General features: G+C 36.1%; 1 protein-coding gene across 11 annotated transcripts in view; it reads left to right on the top strand.

The window, feature by feature from the left end:
- ZNF638 (zinc finger protein 638) overlaps nucleotides 1-16,860 on the top strand; it is an 89,034-nt gene that overhangs the window by 18,484 nt on the left and 53,690 nt on the right. For 8 of the 11 annotated variants that reach the window (XR_014234634.1, XR_014234635.1, XR_014234636.1 and 5 more), the window contains 5 exons: nucleotides 5,174-5,212; nucleotides 5,974-6,266; nucleotides 7,414-7,688; nucleotides 9,073-9,219; nucleotides 10,144-10,266. Coding sequence is in view for 8 of the 11 variants with exons in the window: in XM_082356279.1 (XP_082212405.1) it covers nucleotides 5,174-5,212; nucleotides 5,974-6,266; nucleotides 7,414-7,688; nucleotides 9,073-9,219; nucleotides 10,144-10,266 (877 nt within the window). In the remaining 3 variants the exon portion in view is untranslated. The remainder of the gene's footprint in view (nucleotides 1-5,173; nucleotides 5,213-5,973; nucleotides 6,267-7,413; nucleotides 7,689-9,072; nucleotides 9,220-10,143; nucleotides 10,267-16,860) is intronic. The other 3 variants (XM_082356281.1, XM_082356277.1, XM_082356278.1) reach the window with 1 other exon arrangement.

Below are 16,860 nucleotides of genomic sequence, written 5' to 3'. Positions count from 1 at the left end.
GATGCTCAAACAAAAATCAGAGTGTCAGAAATATTTTCGTTTCTTGGCTGTTCTCTTCTGCTTTAGCCTCATGAGAAAGGCACACTTTTCTCCACAAAGCAAAGTGACCCCCTTAGTTCCAGACTTAAGTGATCTGTATAGCTAGCAATTCCAGGAGTTAAAAAATAAATAAAAACACTTCTTTCCTCATAAATTCTGCGGAAGTCCTTGGTTTGACTCTTTTGGTTCACTGTGGGTTAGTTGTCCATCTCTAAACCAGTTATAATGGTTGCAGGAATAGGGTACTGAACCTCGGTTGGTGTCAAGTGTTGAGTGTGATATAAGCCCTACCTTAATTGTATAGACTAATAATAGAGTTGCTTACCTGTATAGATGTGTGCACACAAACATTGGTTATCATGTGGAGATAATTTGTTACTTAAATTGGATAGGCCTTACTGCCACTGTAAGTGGAAAATCTCTCCTAAGCCACAAATTTTCCCACAGATACCCAGTGGGATGTCTCATTTTTATGAAGGTAAGGGATTTAGGTGGGAGTTAGTTAGTTGCTGTAGGTAGGCATTAATGCTAGTAAGAGGATTCTAGCTACATGCACTGTCATTAATTTACTACATCAAATGGCATTTATACCTATTTAAAGACTTTTGTGTAGATAAGCCTTTTTTTTTTTTTTAATGCACACAGGACCCTGATTTTTTTTTTTTATATTTATTTTTATTTTTTATTTTTGGCTGTGTTGGGTCTTTGTTGCGTGTGGGCTTTCTCTAGTTGTGGCGAGTGGGGCTGCTCTTCGTGGAGGTGCGTGGGCTTCTCATTGTGCTGGCTTCTTTTGCTGCGGAGCATGGGCTCTACGCATGTGGGCTTCAGTAGTTGTGACATGAGGGCTCAGTAGTTGTGGCTCATGGGCTCTAGAGCGCAGGCTCAGTAGTTGTGGCCCATGGGCTCTAGAGCACAGGCTCAGTAGTTGTGGCACACGGGCTTAGTTGCTCCGCAGCATGTGGAATCTTCCCGGACCATGACTCGAACCCCTGTCTCCTGCATTAGCAGGCGGATTCTTAACCACTCTGCCACCAGGGAAGTCTCCAGGACGCTGATTTTAAAGCATGTGCTTTCCATGCCTGCTACTTCATTGCTTGTTTTACATTTTTATGTTTTTCAGGTTATGTGCTATTGAATAGTTTCTTTATGGCTTTCTATTGCAAAAAAAATTTAACAAATATGTTAGATTTGATTAGGTGCTTTGGATTTTTCCATGGCAAAATATATGCTACTTCATTCTTTTTTTTTTTTTTAAGCTGCGTTGTGTTTCTAAACCTTAATCTGTTTAGTCATTCCTCTGCTGATGTATATTTAGGTTCTTATTCCTTTTCTTAAGGCTGATTATCTCTTCTCTCTCGTTGTCTTGGATCTTTCTGGATTATGACATAAGAGTAGTTGGTTAACTTGAGAAAAGATAATAGTGCATTAAAGTTTTAGTATTAAAAATAAATAATAAGAGCTGTATGCTTATTGTGTGCTGGGCGTTCTTCTAAGTGCTTTACACAGTGTCTTTAATCTTCAAAGCAACCCTATGAGATATATGTATAATGATTATTTGTGATTTTACCAGTGGGGAAACTGAGAGGCAACTTCCCTACTACAACACAGCAAATAATTGGCACAGCTAATCTGTCTAACTCATGGATCTTTGCTCCTTTTTTTCCTCTCAACATTTTATTTTGAAAAGTTTCTAAGCCACAAAAAAGTTGAAGGGATAATAAACATTCATATAGTCTTTGTCTTTATTAACCAATTATTAACATTTGACATATCTATTATATCTTTATATGTACATTTTTAATATTATAGTTTTTGAAAACTACTTGAAAATAAATTACAGACATTATGACACTTTACTCCTTAATTCAACATCTGTCTCTTAAGAATAAGGAAATTTTTCTACAATGGTTATGTGTTATAACCACAATATAACACAGTGATTAACAAGGATTTCATAATGCCTTCCAGTACATAGGCCAAGTTCAAATTTTGCCATTTGTTTCCAAAATGCCTTTATAACTATCTTTGCCTACCCCACCCCTACACTTTTTTTTTAGCATTAAATTTTTTTTATTGGAGTGTAGTTGCTTTACAATATTGTGTTAGTTTCTACTGTACAGCAAAGTAAATCAGCTGTATATATACACATATCCCCTCTTTTTTGGATTTCCTTCTCATTTAGGTCACCACAGAGCATTGAGTAGAGTTCCCTGTGCTATACAGTAGGTTCTCACTAGTTATCTGTTCTATACATGGTATCAATAGTGTATGTATGTCAATCCCAATATCCTTTTGAGGAGGATTTTTCACAATGGTTGACTTCTGAAATGTCCACAAAAGTTGTCTTGTAGAATATTCCACATTCTGCACCTTTTTGGGTTTTTTTCCTCTTCATTAAATTCAGGTTGAATAGTTTTGGCACAAAAACTTTATAGGTGATGTGTATACTTACTGCATCACATTGGGATACAGATAATGTCGTTTACTTAGGTTCTTGTTCTTAGCCATTATGTTTATATTGCTTATGTATCATGCTTCTGAAACACATTTTAAAAAACTAGTTAGTACCAAATGTAAAATAGATAGCTAGTGGGAAGCAGCCTCATAGCACAGGGAGATCAGCTCGGTGCTTTGTGACCACCTAGAGGGGTGGGATAGTAGGAGGGAGGGAGACGCAAGAGGGAAGAGATATGAGGATATATGTATATGTATAACTGATGCACTTAGTTATAAAGCAGAAACTAACACACCGTTGTAAAGCAATTACACTCCAATAAAGATGTTAAAAAAAAAAAAAAACTAGTTAGGCAATATACAGGCAGTCCAAACTCTATTTGCAGAATAGTATGTATGCTTTATCTTTCTGCTCTGGGCAGCAGAGACAAGAATATGTATTCTAGCAGTTAACCTAGTTCTGAAACATCATTTCACATCTGAAACATTGTTACCCACTCTTGAACTGGAAAGCTCTGGAAATTTAATAACTTCTGTTTGTCCACAACCAGCTATATTTCCAGCATTGTACATAAGAGAAAGCTAAGGCTTACTCATAGTAAGTAACTGGCTTTCAGATACATGGCCATTAAGTGGCAGTACCTACACTTACACCCAGCTGTGTTTGATTCCAAAGGTCTTGCTTTAGTTTTTTTTTTTTTCTTTTGGTCGCACCACATGGCTTGTGGGATCTCAGTTCCCCAACCAGGGATTGAACCCAGGCCCCAACAGTGAAAGTGCCAAATCTTAACCAGGAGACCACCAGGGAACTCCCAAAGGTCTTGCTTTTAAACACCGTAACATGAGACCGGAAATGTATCTTCGTATCTTCTTAGATGGTACAGAGTAACAAAAGTTTTTAAAAATGTAGTAGTAGATGAAACAAAATTGTTCATGTTTTAACAGTTGTTGATGCTGGGTGATAGATACATTGGATGGAAGTTAAGTTTTTTTGCCTTCATAGTTTGTCACATTATAGTTAGAAGATGCATCATGTCTGCTCTTAAAGCAGGAAGAAGTGGGCAGAAGCTTTCTCAGAAGTCTGCCAGTGGTTTTGCACCTATGGCTGTCTCATTGGTTTGAAGCTATCACTGGCTATCTTCTAAGGAGGCTGGGAAAGCAAGTATTTAGCTTTTTTAGCCTTTGTTGTGGAGGCAGGCATGGGAAAAGAGAGTTGAGAATTGCTTTTGAGTTAACCTGCTAACAATGTCTGAGACAAATATCAACAAATAAAAACCACTTTACCTTTAGTAAGGTTTTGACCTCACTTTATTTTCCTGCCAGGTGACTTGTTGAGTCTGCTGCCTTCATTTCCTTACCTGGCTCTCCACTTGGTTGCTGAAATTGTATTTTTGAACATCAGTGATTCAGTAATTTAATTTAATCACCATTTCCAGTTAACTTTTAAGAGTCCAGAGCATCTAGAAAAGATGAGGATAAAGATGTCTTTTTTTTAGGCTTCCATGATGTTGCTGTTCCTCCTACTTTTTCTTTCTGTAATTAACCCTTAATCTCTTTCATTGGTGTATCTTTGTCTGCTTTACTCTTAAGTGTTAGTGTGCATAAGATTCTGTCCTCAGCCCTCTTTTTCCCCCGCAAACTATTCTCTGTTTATCTCACTCATTCTTAGTAGTATAGCTGATGCCTGATTTTTAATATCCCAGCCCTCATCTTTTTCTGTAATCCAGATATTTCCAGTTGTTCTGAAAACATTCCTATGTTCCCTTCACTTCAGAAATGTTTATTGTTCCCTGTTGCCTTTTACTTATGTGCAGCCTCCTTAACCTGATTTCAAGGACGTTCATAGTTTGTCTATGAGCTGCCTTTCCAGGTTTTCCCCCTCATAATTGCTTTTCGTCACTTACATGCTGCAGCCATACCGGTTCCTGGAATAGAACACATGTTTTGCCTCCAGTGCTTCTTTTATGTATCACCACTGTATGAAACCTAACCTGATCCATGCCTATTAACAAGACCTTTCGCCACATGGCTTGTGGGATCTTAGTTCCCCTGAAAAGCAACCTTTTTCTTTGAATTCTCCCCTGAATCCTCCCACTAGATCCTCTCTTGAGGAGCAATTGGTACAGTGTAAGGGGCACTATTCATGTCTTATTCTGTAGAGTGGTGGCCCCTGGGGTTCTGCAAAGTGGGTGAACTGTCTTTAACCCCTACCTAAGCTTGTGTTTTATACCTCTTCTATACCTCTCAACACTTTTATGTGTACTGCTTGTTTTACCTAAATAAACATCGAGGCCTTTGAAGTATAGGGAATGTGTTTCTTTTCCCTGAATTGCCTAATAAATCACTGTGTTAACTTTGGTTTTTTATCTTTTTTTAATCTTTTTAAAAATATTTTTTAAATTTTTAAAAATTAAAAAAAAAATTTTTGTTTTTAAAAATTTTTTAATTTTTATTTATTTATTTATTTATTTGCTGTGCCACATGGCTTGTGGGATCTTAGTTCCCCAGCGAGGGACTGAACCCGTGCCCTTAGCAGTGAAGCACGGAGTCCTAACCACTGGTCCGCCAGGGAATTCCCTTAACTTTGGTTTTGAACAGTCCTCTTGATACATTGCAGGGAAAGATTGAGCCTTATAATCTTATTTTAACTGTTCATTAATATTGTTTATTCTCAAAATAGGTATCCCGATTGGAATCCTGAGATCCTCCCATCAAGAAGGTAGTTATTTTTTTTAATAGTGGTATTATTGAAATTTGATTTTCTTTTAAAAGTAAACAAGTACTTTTTTTTTTTTTAAAGGTACTGTTTTGAATAGAGTCCTATTTTGACCATTTTTACTTTTAAACAATAGGCAAATGCAACCATCTCAATGAATCTTTCTTTAATTACCCCAGTTTAAGTGTGATAGCTCCCATCTGTGAACTTCTTTTTTTTTTTTTTTTAAGTCTGTTCTGAAAATACTTTATACTTTAATACTTTTTATTATTATTTTATGTTTGTGGGATCTTAGATTTGAAGGCTGGGAATGGGGTTCCCGGTTCAATGTGTAGGTATACAAGTACAACAGTCAAAGAAATATTTGTGGATGGCATAATGTTTCAGGAAAAATTGTTGAAAAACATTTGTTTATGTAAGTCATTTCCTAAATTCTTCATGTAATATAATACTTTCAAAACATAATTGGATATAATAGTGGTATAGGAAAAATGCAAGAAATTGATGATAATATTCTTTTGTAAATTAACAAAACAGAGGAATCTAAGCAATGAGAGAGGTGATCATCTGCTCTGATTGTTTCTTACTCATCTACAAGGCTGAATTGCATCATGTCAAACAGGTTTTTGCTTTACGTAAATACATGGTATCAGAATTTGGCGTTGTTAATAGTCTGTTTTTAAGAAGATAAATCTGTCATTTAATATAGATTTAAATTTATGTTAAATTGATGAATCTTGTGGGTTTTTTCCTACACTTTGTAGAAATGAAGGCAATAGAAAAGAAAACGAAACTCCAAGAAGACGATCTCATTCTCCCAGTCCTAGACGTTCTAGGAGATCAAGCTCAAGTCACAGATTCCGTCGATCCCGAAGCCCAATACGTTATATGTACAGACCAAGAAGTCGAAGTCCAAGAATTTGCCATCGTTTCGTTCCTAGATACAGATCCAGATCCCGTTCACCGTATCGAATGAGAAATCCATTTAGAGCTAGTCCAAAATGCTATCGATCAGTTAGCCCCGAAAGGACATCAAGGAGATCAGTGAGATCATCAGGTACACTTATGGTTGTGAATAATAAGTACTTATTTTGACTAAATTTTTTTAGTTTTTTTGTTTGTTTGAATTTTTTATTTCTATTAAGCTTGAAATGGTGACTTATATACTACTGTCAAGATTTTTTTAAATGTTGACATTTTGAGGTATTTGGCTCAGCTCTTTTTAAAACTTTCAAGGTTTTTAAGAGATGGAATGTTCTACTTCATTGAATTTTAGAATTTCTATATGAAATCCAACCCACATCCCAACCTATTTCATTCTTCTTCCCTTTATTATGTATCAGAAGAAGTGTGGGAGACTGTATCTATCCACCCAACATCAAACTTAAAAACCAAGGATATACAAACATCTTAGTTTGCTTTAGTAATTGATTATAGACTTGTCTTCGGTGAATTAATTTGAAACATTTAAAAAATTATTCATATTTTCAACCTGTGTCTTTGTATTGGTTTAGTGACCTTTCTGGAAATAGCTCTTATATAATTTTTTTCTGAGATCTTTGCAAAGGTCTGTGAGGTCTTTCCTTTTCCAACTACATGTCTTTGTGAAGCTGGATTTTTCTTTTAGTATTTCAGCTGAAATAGTGTATCCAGCAGATTGGATGCAGAAGCAGATACGAGAATTCAGACTTTTTTTAAGACCAATATTAAAGTATTTGGAAAATATACAGTGGTGCTACTCATCTAACTAATTTTTGTTTTGAAATTAAAGTTTTTTATAAAAATATATTATTTATATTAACATAGGAGTTTATTATTATTAAATGAATTAATATTTTAAAAATTCTATTTTAGTTTCTTAAATGGTAAACATTGATAAATTGAACACAAACAAAAGCTCTTTGGAGTCCTCAGTTTTTAATAGTGTAAAGGGATACTGAAACCAAAAGTTTGAGTACCACTGGTATAAGAGAAGCTCACTGAATAAGGGATCTTCATGTTTTTATATCTTCACTTTTGAGTGAAGAATTAAAGAAGAATAATTTTGTGTGTGTGTGTTTGCCACCTGTTTGGCCTAACAATAGCTCAATGTGATAAATATTTGGACAGTTGAGAGATGATTCTTTTTTTTTTAATAATGTGATGAGATGTTTCCTACCTTAAGTTCTTTTCAGTTGAAGTAGTATTTATGTCCTTTTTACCAGACAGAAAAAAAGCATTAGAAGATGTAGTACAACGGTCTGGGCATGGGTCAGAATTCAGTAAACAGAAACATCTTGAAGCAGTTGATAAAGGACACTCACCAGCACAAAAACTTAAAACTGTCAGTGGAGCAAAGCCATCAGTTAAATCTACGAGCTCTACAAAGAGTGATTCAAATATAGGACATTGTACTCGTTACAAATCAAAGAATCTTGAAGATGACACCTCACCAGAAAGTAAACAGGTGTCTGATAAAGCTGTTTCTCTACAACGTAAGGTCAGTAGTTCTTTGTTAGTGGAAGTGTGTGCATACATTTGTTAATATGACAAAGAGAAAACAAAGTTTTCAGAATTTTTAATTTTCATATTTCCAAAAGTTTGAAATCGTGACTTGTTATGTTGATATGGAATATTTATTGGTTTCTCTTCTGAATATAATAAAAGTCCAATAAAGTCCTGTAGATTACAAATCCTAGAGGTTTGGCATTTGATATATCAAAAGTGAAAACATTTTGACGGTTTGGTGTTTTTGGCTAACCACACAAACAGATCCTTGTGATAAGTTTTGCTCCCTGATTGGGGAAATGGATGTAATCAGCAGCATTAATGAGGTTTTATAATCTTTGTTAGTAAGTTATTAGTGAGTCTCTGCTGAGAATTGGTCATTTTTAATCTGTTTTATACTTTTTGCAGTACAGTTCATAAGTTAAATACTTCATTGTCCAGTGTAGAATACTAGTCTCTTTTCTGGGTACTAACTTATTGGTGTATTTTGATGGTATTGCTTTATTGTATATGTTAATGAAATTACTATTATAGCAGATAATATATAAAGCATCCTGAGACTATCAGAGTAACTCCTGATAGGCCAGATTTTCAAATGTTTATTATATTGTAATAGTAACAAGTCTTCAAGTATTTAGGTATACATTGCTCTTAACATTGTCTTAACTTTCAACAACTACAGTTCCCTGCCCCGGAGAGCTTATATTTAGAAGGATAAACTTAAAATAATCAACCTGCAATTACAGGATTTTGAAGAGCATTAATTAGGAAGAAATGTTGAGTACAGGGCATTAATCTCAAAGAGCCTTAGTTATTCTGTAACGTTCTTTCATTTTGTTTCTAGACTTCTAGATGGTGGTGGTGGAACTTTTAAAAAGTTTTTTCTTTTTGAGTCAATTTTTAACATAGGTGGCAAATTTGATAAAGTATATTTAAATTGTATGTAGTATAAATCTTTAAAAATATTATGCCCATCTAGATAACATTTTTAATTATTAGAACACAGTGTAAGTAAAGCTATAATTTCAGCTTCACTAGTGATGTGCCATGCAGATTCATATAGAAAAATACTCTTTAATAGTTTTGGACCATTTCATTTCATAGGTCTTGTTTGTTACAAAATGCTTCTAAACAGAAAAGAGCATCTGTGTTTGGTTACCCATAAACTCTGACCACTGTTGGGTTTGAGTGGTAAAATGTAAAACATATTTCTTACTACTTTTCTTTGGCCTTTAAAATTTTTTCAAATATGCTAAAATATGTTGAAAAGACTGCTTAAAGGACTAAGATTAATGGTAGAAGAAATTATAGTGGGAATTATTATAACTGTACTTTGTCACTTAATTTGGTTTAATTTTCTTTCATCCCAAAAAAAGCTTCGGAAAGATCACTCTTCACAGTATGGTCCCGTTCTTCTTATATCTGATTTACCAGAGGATGGCTGTACTGAAGAAGATATTAGAAAAATATTTCAACCATTTGGAAAAGTTAATGATGTCCTGATTGTTCCATATAGAAAGGAAGTGAGTCATTTAGTCTGTTCTAAAATTCATACAAAGTCATTATTTTATAAAGACTGTTGTTGGATCTTATAGCTGCTTTTCCTGCATACACAATTGTTAATTGAGTTATGTAAATGTTTGGATTTGAATGAACAAGGTCCCTAAGTACTGCTTTATGTCGTTTCAAACAGCACACTGTTTTTTTAGAAGAGCACACTTTTTCCGTGAAGGGCCAGATAATGTTTTAGGCGTTGCATGTTATAGGATTTCAACTATTCAACTCTGCTCTACAACTCTGTTGTTGTACAAACACAGTCATAGATAATATATAAATGAATGAGCATGGCTGTGTTCAAAAAAATTATTTACAAAAACAGGTGGCAGGCCATAGTTTGCCATTCATTGCTTTAGCACACCAGTAAGGTCATATTAAAAAAATGATTTTATCTGTACAGTATTTTTTTACATATGAGTTGTATTCCTATAACTCACATAATAGGGTTCACCAGAACTACAAACCCTAGGTTAAGCAGAACGTAAAAAATTGTGAGGTAAGACAACGGAACATAGTTGGTATTGTTTTCTTTGTTGCAAGAACCCTTAAAAAGGTCAGACTTAACAGCAGCTAGACCAGATCCTGCCTTCTCTTCGATTGTTCAGTGAGCCCTGCCTTCCCATTTCTTATTGTGCCATGATCCTGCCATGGACCCATGCTTCCTTCTTACCTTGGTAATGGTATAGAAATTCTATAAGGTTAAATGTCCATTTCATGTGTGAAAACATCCTAAACATCAAATTAAACTTTAGCAAAACAAAAAGAGGTGAAAGCAACCAGGACTTGAGGTAATTTCAGTTTTATATTCCACAAAGAAGTATTATATTAGGTCATACAGAGAAATTTAAGGTAGATTTTTGTGACTAAAAGTGGAATACATTTCATTTTAGGCTTACTTGGAAATGGAATTTAAAGAGGCAATTACTGCAGTCATGAAGTACATTGAAACAACACCACTTCTGATAAATGGGAAAAGTGTGAAAGTATGTGTTCCAGGAAAGAAAAAGTCACAGGTAAACTGAATTTAGTTCTTACGTGATTCATTGTTGATTAATTTTTTGTTTAAGTATGGCACATGCTGAAAAAGACATAAAACAAAAATGTTCACTCCACAGGTTAGGTATAAATTCAAATACATTGAACTTAGCAGCTTCTTTATACATACGTATATATATCACACTGTAAACAGTATTAAATGATAAGCAATAGACTAGGGGAAAATACTTAACAGAATTAGCAAAAGTCTGTGAAACCTCTGCCTGAGTCACAAACTACAACACTGACAACGTCCTGGAAGCCCCTTGCATACTTCTTTTGAATACTTACTTCGGGGCAGAGGGGAGTGTGTAACCCCACCTTGGTTTCTAATACCGTACTTGAGTTTTGCCTGTTTTGAAGTTTCTATAAACAGAATCATAGTGTATATATTCTTCTGGGCCTTTTGCTTCCTTAGAAGTATCAATGTTTATGAGTTTAGTCTTGTAGATCGTTTTCTTTGCTTTAGTTTATATATCCATAGATAATGTCTATAGAAGTACTTAAAAATATCCAGTAAGTTTTGCTTTGTGTATATGTGTTCTTTTTATGTTATTTTCTTTTTTTTTTTTTAGTTGTTTCTGAGATATACATTTTAAAGTAATAACTAGGATTATGACTTATAACATTATACCAGAACATATAAGATTTTTAGAAATTTCATGTAATGTCTGAAACATTTATATTAACATATTTCCATACAAATAACCCAATGAAAGTTTAGTATTAGTTGTTTTTTGTTTGTTTGTTTGTTTTTTATACTGCAGGTTCTTATTAGGCATCAATTTTATACACATCAGTGTATACATGTCAGTCCCAATCGCCCAATTCAGCACACCACCATCCCCACCCCACCGCAGTTTTCCCCCCTTGGTGTCCATATGTCCATTCTCTACATCTGTGTCTCAACTTCTGCCCTGCAAACCAGCTCATCTGTACCATTTTTCTAGGTTCCACATACATGCGTTAATATACGATATTTGTTTTTCTCTTTCTGACTTACTTCACTCTGTATGACAGTCTCTAGATCCATCCACGTCTCAACAAATGACTCAATTTCGTTCCTTTTTATGGCTGAGTAATATTCCATTGTATATATGTACCACAACTTCTTTATCCATTCGTCTGTTGATGGGCGTTTAGGTTGCTTCCATGACCTGGCTATTGTAAGTAGTGCTGCAATGAACATTCGGGTGCATGTATCTTTTTGAATTACGGTTTTCTCTGGGTATATGCCCAGTAGTGGGATTGCTGGGTCATATGGTAATTCTATTTTTAGTTTTTTAAGGAACCTCCATATTGTTCTCCATAGTGGCTGTATCAATTTACATTCCCACCAACGGTGTAAGAGGGTTCCCTTTTCTCCACACCCTCTCCAGCATTTGTTGTTTGTAGATTTTCTGATGATGGCCATTCTGACTGGTGTGAGGTGATACCTCATTGTAGTTTTGACTTGCATTTCTCTAATAATTAGTGATGTTGAGCATCTCATGTGCTTCGTGGCCATCTGTATGTCTTCTTTGGAGAAATGTCTGTTTAGGTCTTCTGCCCATTTTTGGATTGGGGTGTTTGTTTCTTTAATATTGAGCTGAATGAGCTGTTTATATATTTTGGAGATTAATCCTCTGTCCGTTTGCAAATATTTTCTCCCATTCTGAGGGTTGTCTTTTCGTCTTGTTTATGGTTTCCTTTGCTGTGCAAAAGCTTTTGAAGTTTCATTAGGTCCCATTTGTTTATTTTTGTTTTTATTTCCATTACTTTAGGAGGTGGATCAAAAAAGATCTTGCTGTGATTTATGTCAAAGAGTGTTCTTCCTATGTTTTCCTCTAAGAGTTTTATAGTGTCCAGTCTTACATTTAGGTCTCTAATCCATTTTGAGTTTATTTTTGTGTATGATGTTAGGGAGTATTCTAATTTCATTCTTTTACATGTAGCTGTCCAGTTTTCCCAGCACCACTTATTGAAGAGACTGTCTTTTCTCCATTGTATATTTTTGCCTCCTTTGTCATAGATTAGTTGACCATAGGTGCGTGGGTTTATCTCTGGGCTTTCTATCTTGTTCCATTGATCTATGTTTCTGTTTTTGTGCCAGTACCATATTGTCTTGATTACTGTAGCTTTATAGTATAGTCTGAAGTCAGGGAGTCTGATTCCTCCAGCTCCGTTTTTTTTCCCACAAGACTGCTTTGGCTATTTGGGGTCTTTTGTGTCTCCATACAAATTTTAAGATGATTTGTTCTAGTTCCGTAAAAAATGCCATTGGTAATTTGATAGGGATTGCATTGAATCTGTAGATTGCTTTGGGTACTAGAGTCATTTTCACAATGTTGATTCTTCCAATCCAAGAACATGGTATATCTCTCCATCTGTTGGTATCATCTTTAATTTCTTTCATCAGTGTCTTATAGTTTTCTGCATACAGGTCTTTTGTCTCCCTAGGTAGGTTTATTCCTAGGTATTTTATTCTTTTTGTTGCAGCGGTAAATGGGAGTGTTTCCTTAATTTCTTTCAGATTTTTCATCATTAGTGTATAGGAATGCAAGAGATTTCTGGGCATTAATTTTGTATCCTGCAACTTTACCATATTCATTAATTAGCTCTAGCAGTTTTCTGGTGGCAGTTTTAGAATTCTCTATGTATAGTATCATGTCATCCGCAAACAGTGACAGTTTTACTTCTTCTTTTCCAATTTGTATTCCTTTTATTTCTTTTTCTTCTCTGATTGCCATGGCTAGGATTTCCAGAACTATGTTAAATAATAGTGGTGAGAGTGGACATCCTTGTCTTGTTTCTGATCTTAGAGGAAATGCTTTCAGTTTTTCACCATTGAGAATGATGTTTGCTGTGGGTTTGTCATATATGGCCTTTATTATGTTGAGGTAGGTGCCCTCTTTCTGGAGAGTTTTTATCATAAATGTGTGTTGAATTTTGTCAAAAGCTTTTTCTGCATCTATTGAGATGATCATATGGTTTTTACTCTTCAATTTGTTAATATGGTGTATCACATTGATTTGTGTATATTGAAGACTCCTTGCATCCCTGGCATAAATCCCACTTGATTGTGGTGTATGATCCTTTTAATGTGTTGTTAGATTCTGTTTGCTAGTATTTTGTTGAGGATTTTTGCATCTATATTCATCAGTGATATTGGTCTGTAATTCTCTTTTTTGGTAGTGTCTTTGTCTGGTTTTGGTATCAGGGTGATGGTGGCCTCATAGAATGAGTTTGGGAGTGTTCCTTCCTCTGCAATTTTTTGGAAGAGTTTGAGAAGGATAAGTGTTAGCTCTTCTCTAAATGTTTGATAGAATTCACCTGTGAAGCCATCTGTTCCTGGACTTTTGTTTGTTGGAAGATTTTTAATCACAGTTTCAATTTCATTACTTGTGATTGGTCTGTTCGTATTTTCTGCTTCTTCCTGGTTCAGTCTTGGAAAGTTATACCTTTCTAAGAATTTGTCCATTTCTTCCAGGTTGTCCATTTTATTGGCATAAAGTTGCTTGTAGTAGTCTCTTAGGATGCTTTGTATTTCTGTGGTGTCTGTTGTAACTTCTCCTTTTTCATTTCTGATTTTATTGATTTGAGTCCTCTCCCTCTTTTTCTTGATGAGTCTGGCTAATGGCTTATCAATTTTGTTTATCTTCTCAAAGAACCAACTTTTAGTTTTATTGATCTTTGCTATTGTTTTCTTTGTTTCTATTTCATTTATTTCTGCTCTGATCTTTATGATTTCTTTCCTTCTGCTAACTTTGGGTTTTGTTTGTTCTTCTTTCTCTAGTTTCTTTAGGTGTAAGGTTAGATTGTTTACTTGAGATTTTTCTTGTTTCTTTAGGTAGTCTTGTATAGCTATAAACTTCCCTCTTAGAACTGCTTTTGCTGCATCCCATAGGTTTTGGGTCGTCGTGTTTTCATTGTCATTTGTCTCTAGGTATTTTTTGATTTCCTCTTTGATTTCTTCAGTGATCTCTTGGTTATTAAGTAACGTATTGTTTAGCCTCCATGTGTTTGTCTTTTTTACGTTTTTTTCCCTGTAATTCATTTCTAATCTCATAGTGTTGTGGTCAGAAAAGATGCTTGATATGATTTCAATTTTCTTAAATTTACTGAGGCTTGATTTGTGCCCCAAGATGTGATCTATCCTGGAGAATGTTCCGTGCGCACTTGAGAAGAACGTGTAATCTGCTGTTTTTGGATGGAATGTCCTATAAATATCAATTAAATCTATCTGGTCTATTGTATCATTTAAAGCTTCTGTTTCCTTATTTATTTTCATTTTGGATGATCTGTCCATTGGTGTAAGTGAGGTGTTAAAGTCCCCCACTATTATTGTGTTACTGTCAGTTTCCTCTTTTATAGCTGTTAGCAGTTGCCTTATGTATTGAGGTGCTCCTATGTTGGGTGCATATATATTTATAATTGTTATATCTTCTTCTTGGATTGATCCCTTGATCATCATGTAGTGTCCTTCCTTGTCTCTTATAACATTCTTTATTTTAAAGTCTATTTTATCTGATATGAGTATAGCTACTCCAGCTTTCTTTTGATTTCCATTTGCATGGAAAATCTTTTTCCATCCCCTCACTTTCAGTCTGTATGTGTCCCTAGGTCTAAAGTGGGTCTCTTGTAGACAGCATATACACGGGTCTTGTTTTTATATCCATTCAGCAAGCCTGTGTATTTTGGTTGGAGCATTTAATCCATTCACGTTTAAGGTAATTATCGATATGTATGTTCCTATGACCATTTTCTTAATTGTTTTGGGTTTGTTTTTGTAGGTCCTTTACTTCTCTTGTGTTTCCCACTTAGAGAAGATCCTTTAACATTTGTTGTAGAGCTGGTTTGGTGGTGCTGAATTCTCTTAGCTTTTGCTTGTCTGTAAAGCTTTTGATTTCTCCATTGAATCTGAATGAGATCCTTGCCGGGTAGAGTAATCTTGGTTGTAGGTTCTTCCCTTTCATCATTTTAAGTATATCATGCCACTCCCTTCTGGCTTGTAGAGTTTCTGCTGAGAAATCAGCTGTTCACCTTATGGGAGTTCCCTTGTATGTTATTTGTCGTCTTTCCCTTGCTGCTTTCAATAATTTTTCTTTGTCTTTAATTTTTGCCACTTTGATTACCATGTGTCTTGGCGTGTTTCTCCTTGGGTTTATCCTGTATGGGACTCGCTGCGCTTCCTGGACTTGGGTGGCTAATTCCTTTCCCATGTTCGGGAAGTTTTCAACTATAATCTCTTCACATATCTTCTGTGGTCCTTTCTCTCTCTCTTCTCCTTGTGGGACCCCTATAATGCGAATGTTGTTGCGTTTAATGTTGTCCCAGAGGTCTCTTAGGCTGTCTTCATTTCTTTTCATTCTTTTTTCTTTAGTCTGTTCCCACAGCAGTGAATTCCACCATTCTGTCTTCCAGGTCACTTATCCATTCTTCTGCCTCAGTTATTCTGCTATTGATTCCTTCTAGTGTAGTTTTCATTTCAGTTATTGTATTGGTCATCTCTGTTTGTTTGTTCTTTAATTCTTCTAGGTCTTTGTTAATCATTTCTTGCATCTTCTCAATCTTTGCCTCCATTCTTATTCCGAGGTCCTGGATCATCTTCACTATCATTATTCTGAATTCTTTTTCTGGAACGTTGCCTATCTCCACTTCATTTAGTTGTTTTTCTGGGTTTTTTTCTTGTTCCTTCATCTGGTATATAGCCCTCTGCCTTTTCATCTTGTCTGTCTTTCTGTAACTGTGGTTTTTGGTCCACAGGCTGCAGGATTGTAGTTTTTCTTGCTTCTGCTGTCTGCCCTCTGGTGGTTGAGGCTATCTAAGAGGCTTGATGGGAGGCTCTGGTGGTGGGTAGAGCCGACTGTTGCTGTGGCGGTCAGAGCTCCGTAAAACTTTAATCCACTTGACTGTTGATGGGTGGAGCTGGGTTCCCTCCCTGTTGGTTGTTTTGCCTGAGGCAACCCAACACTGGAGCCTACCTGGGCTCTTTGGTGGGGTTAATGGCAGACTCTGGGAGGGCTCACGCCAAGGAGCACTTCCAGAACCTCCGCTGCCAGTGTCCTTGTCCCCATGGTGAAACAGAGCCACCCCCCGCCTCTGCAGGAGACCCCCCAACACCAGCAGGTATGTCTGGTTCAGTCTCCCCCAGGGTCACTGCTCCTTCCCCTGGGTCCGGATGCACACACTGTTTTGTGTGCGCCCTCCAAGAGTGAGGTCTCTGTTTCCCCTAGTCCTGTCGAAGTCCTGCAATCAATTCCCACTAGGCTTCAAAGTCTGATTCTCTAGGAATTCCTCCTCTCATTGCCGGACCCCCAGGTTGGGAAGCCTGACGTGGGGCTCAGAACGTTCAGTCCAGTGGGTGGACTTCTGTGGTATAAGTGCTTGCCAGTCTGTGAGTCACCCACCCAGCAGTTATGGGATTTGATTTTACTCTGATTGCGCCCCTCGTACCGTCTCACTGTGGCTTCTCCTCTGTCCTTGGACGTGGGGTATCCTCCTTGGTGAAGTCCAGTGTCTTCCTGTCGATGATTGTCCAGCAGCCAGTTGTGATTCTGGTGCTCTCGCAAGAGGGAGTGAGAGCACGTCCT

Source organism: Balaenoptera borealis, assembly GCF_965194805.1.
Source record: "Balaenoptera borealis genome assembly, chromosome: 15".
Classification (NCBI taxonomy): Eukaryota; Metazoa; Chordata; class Mammalia; order Artiodactyla; family Balaenopteridae; genus Balaenoptera; species Balaenoptera borealis.
The sequence above is the reverse complement of the archived record's forward strand: the minus strand, read 5'-3'. Positions and strand labels throughout refer to the sequence as shown.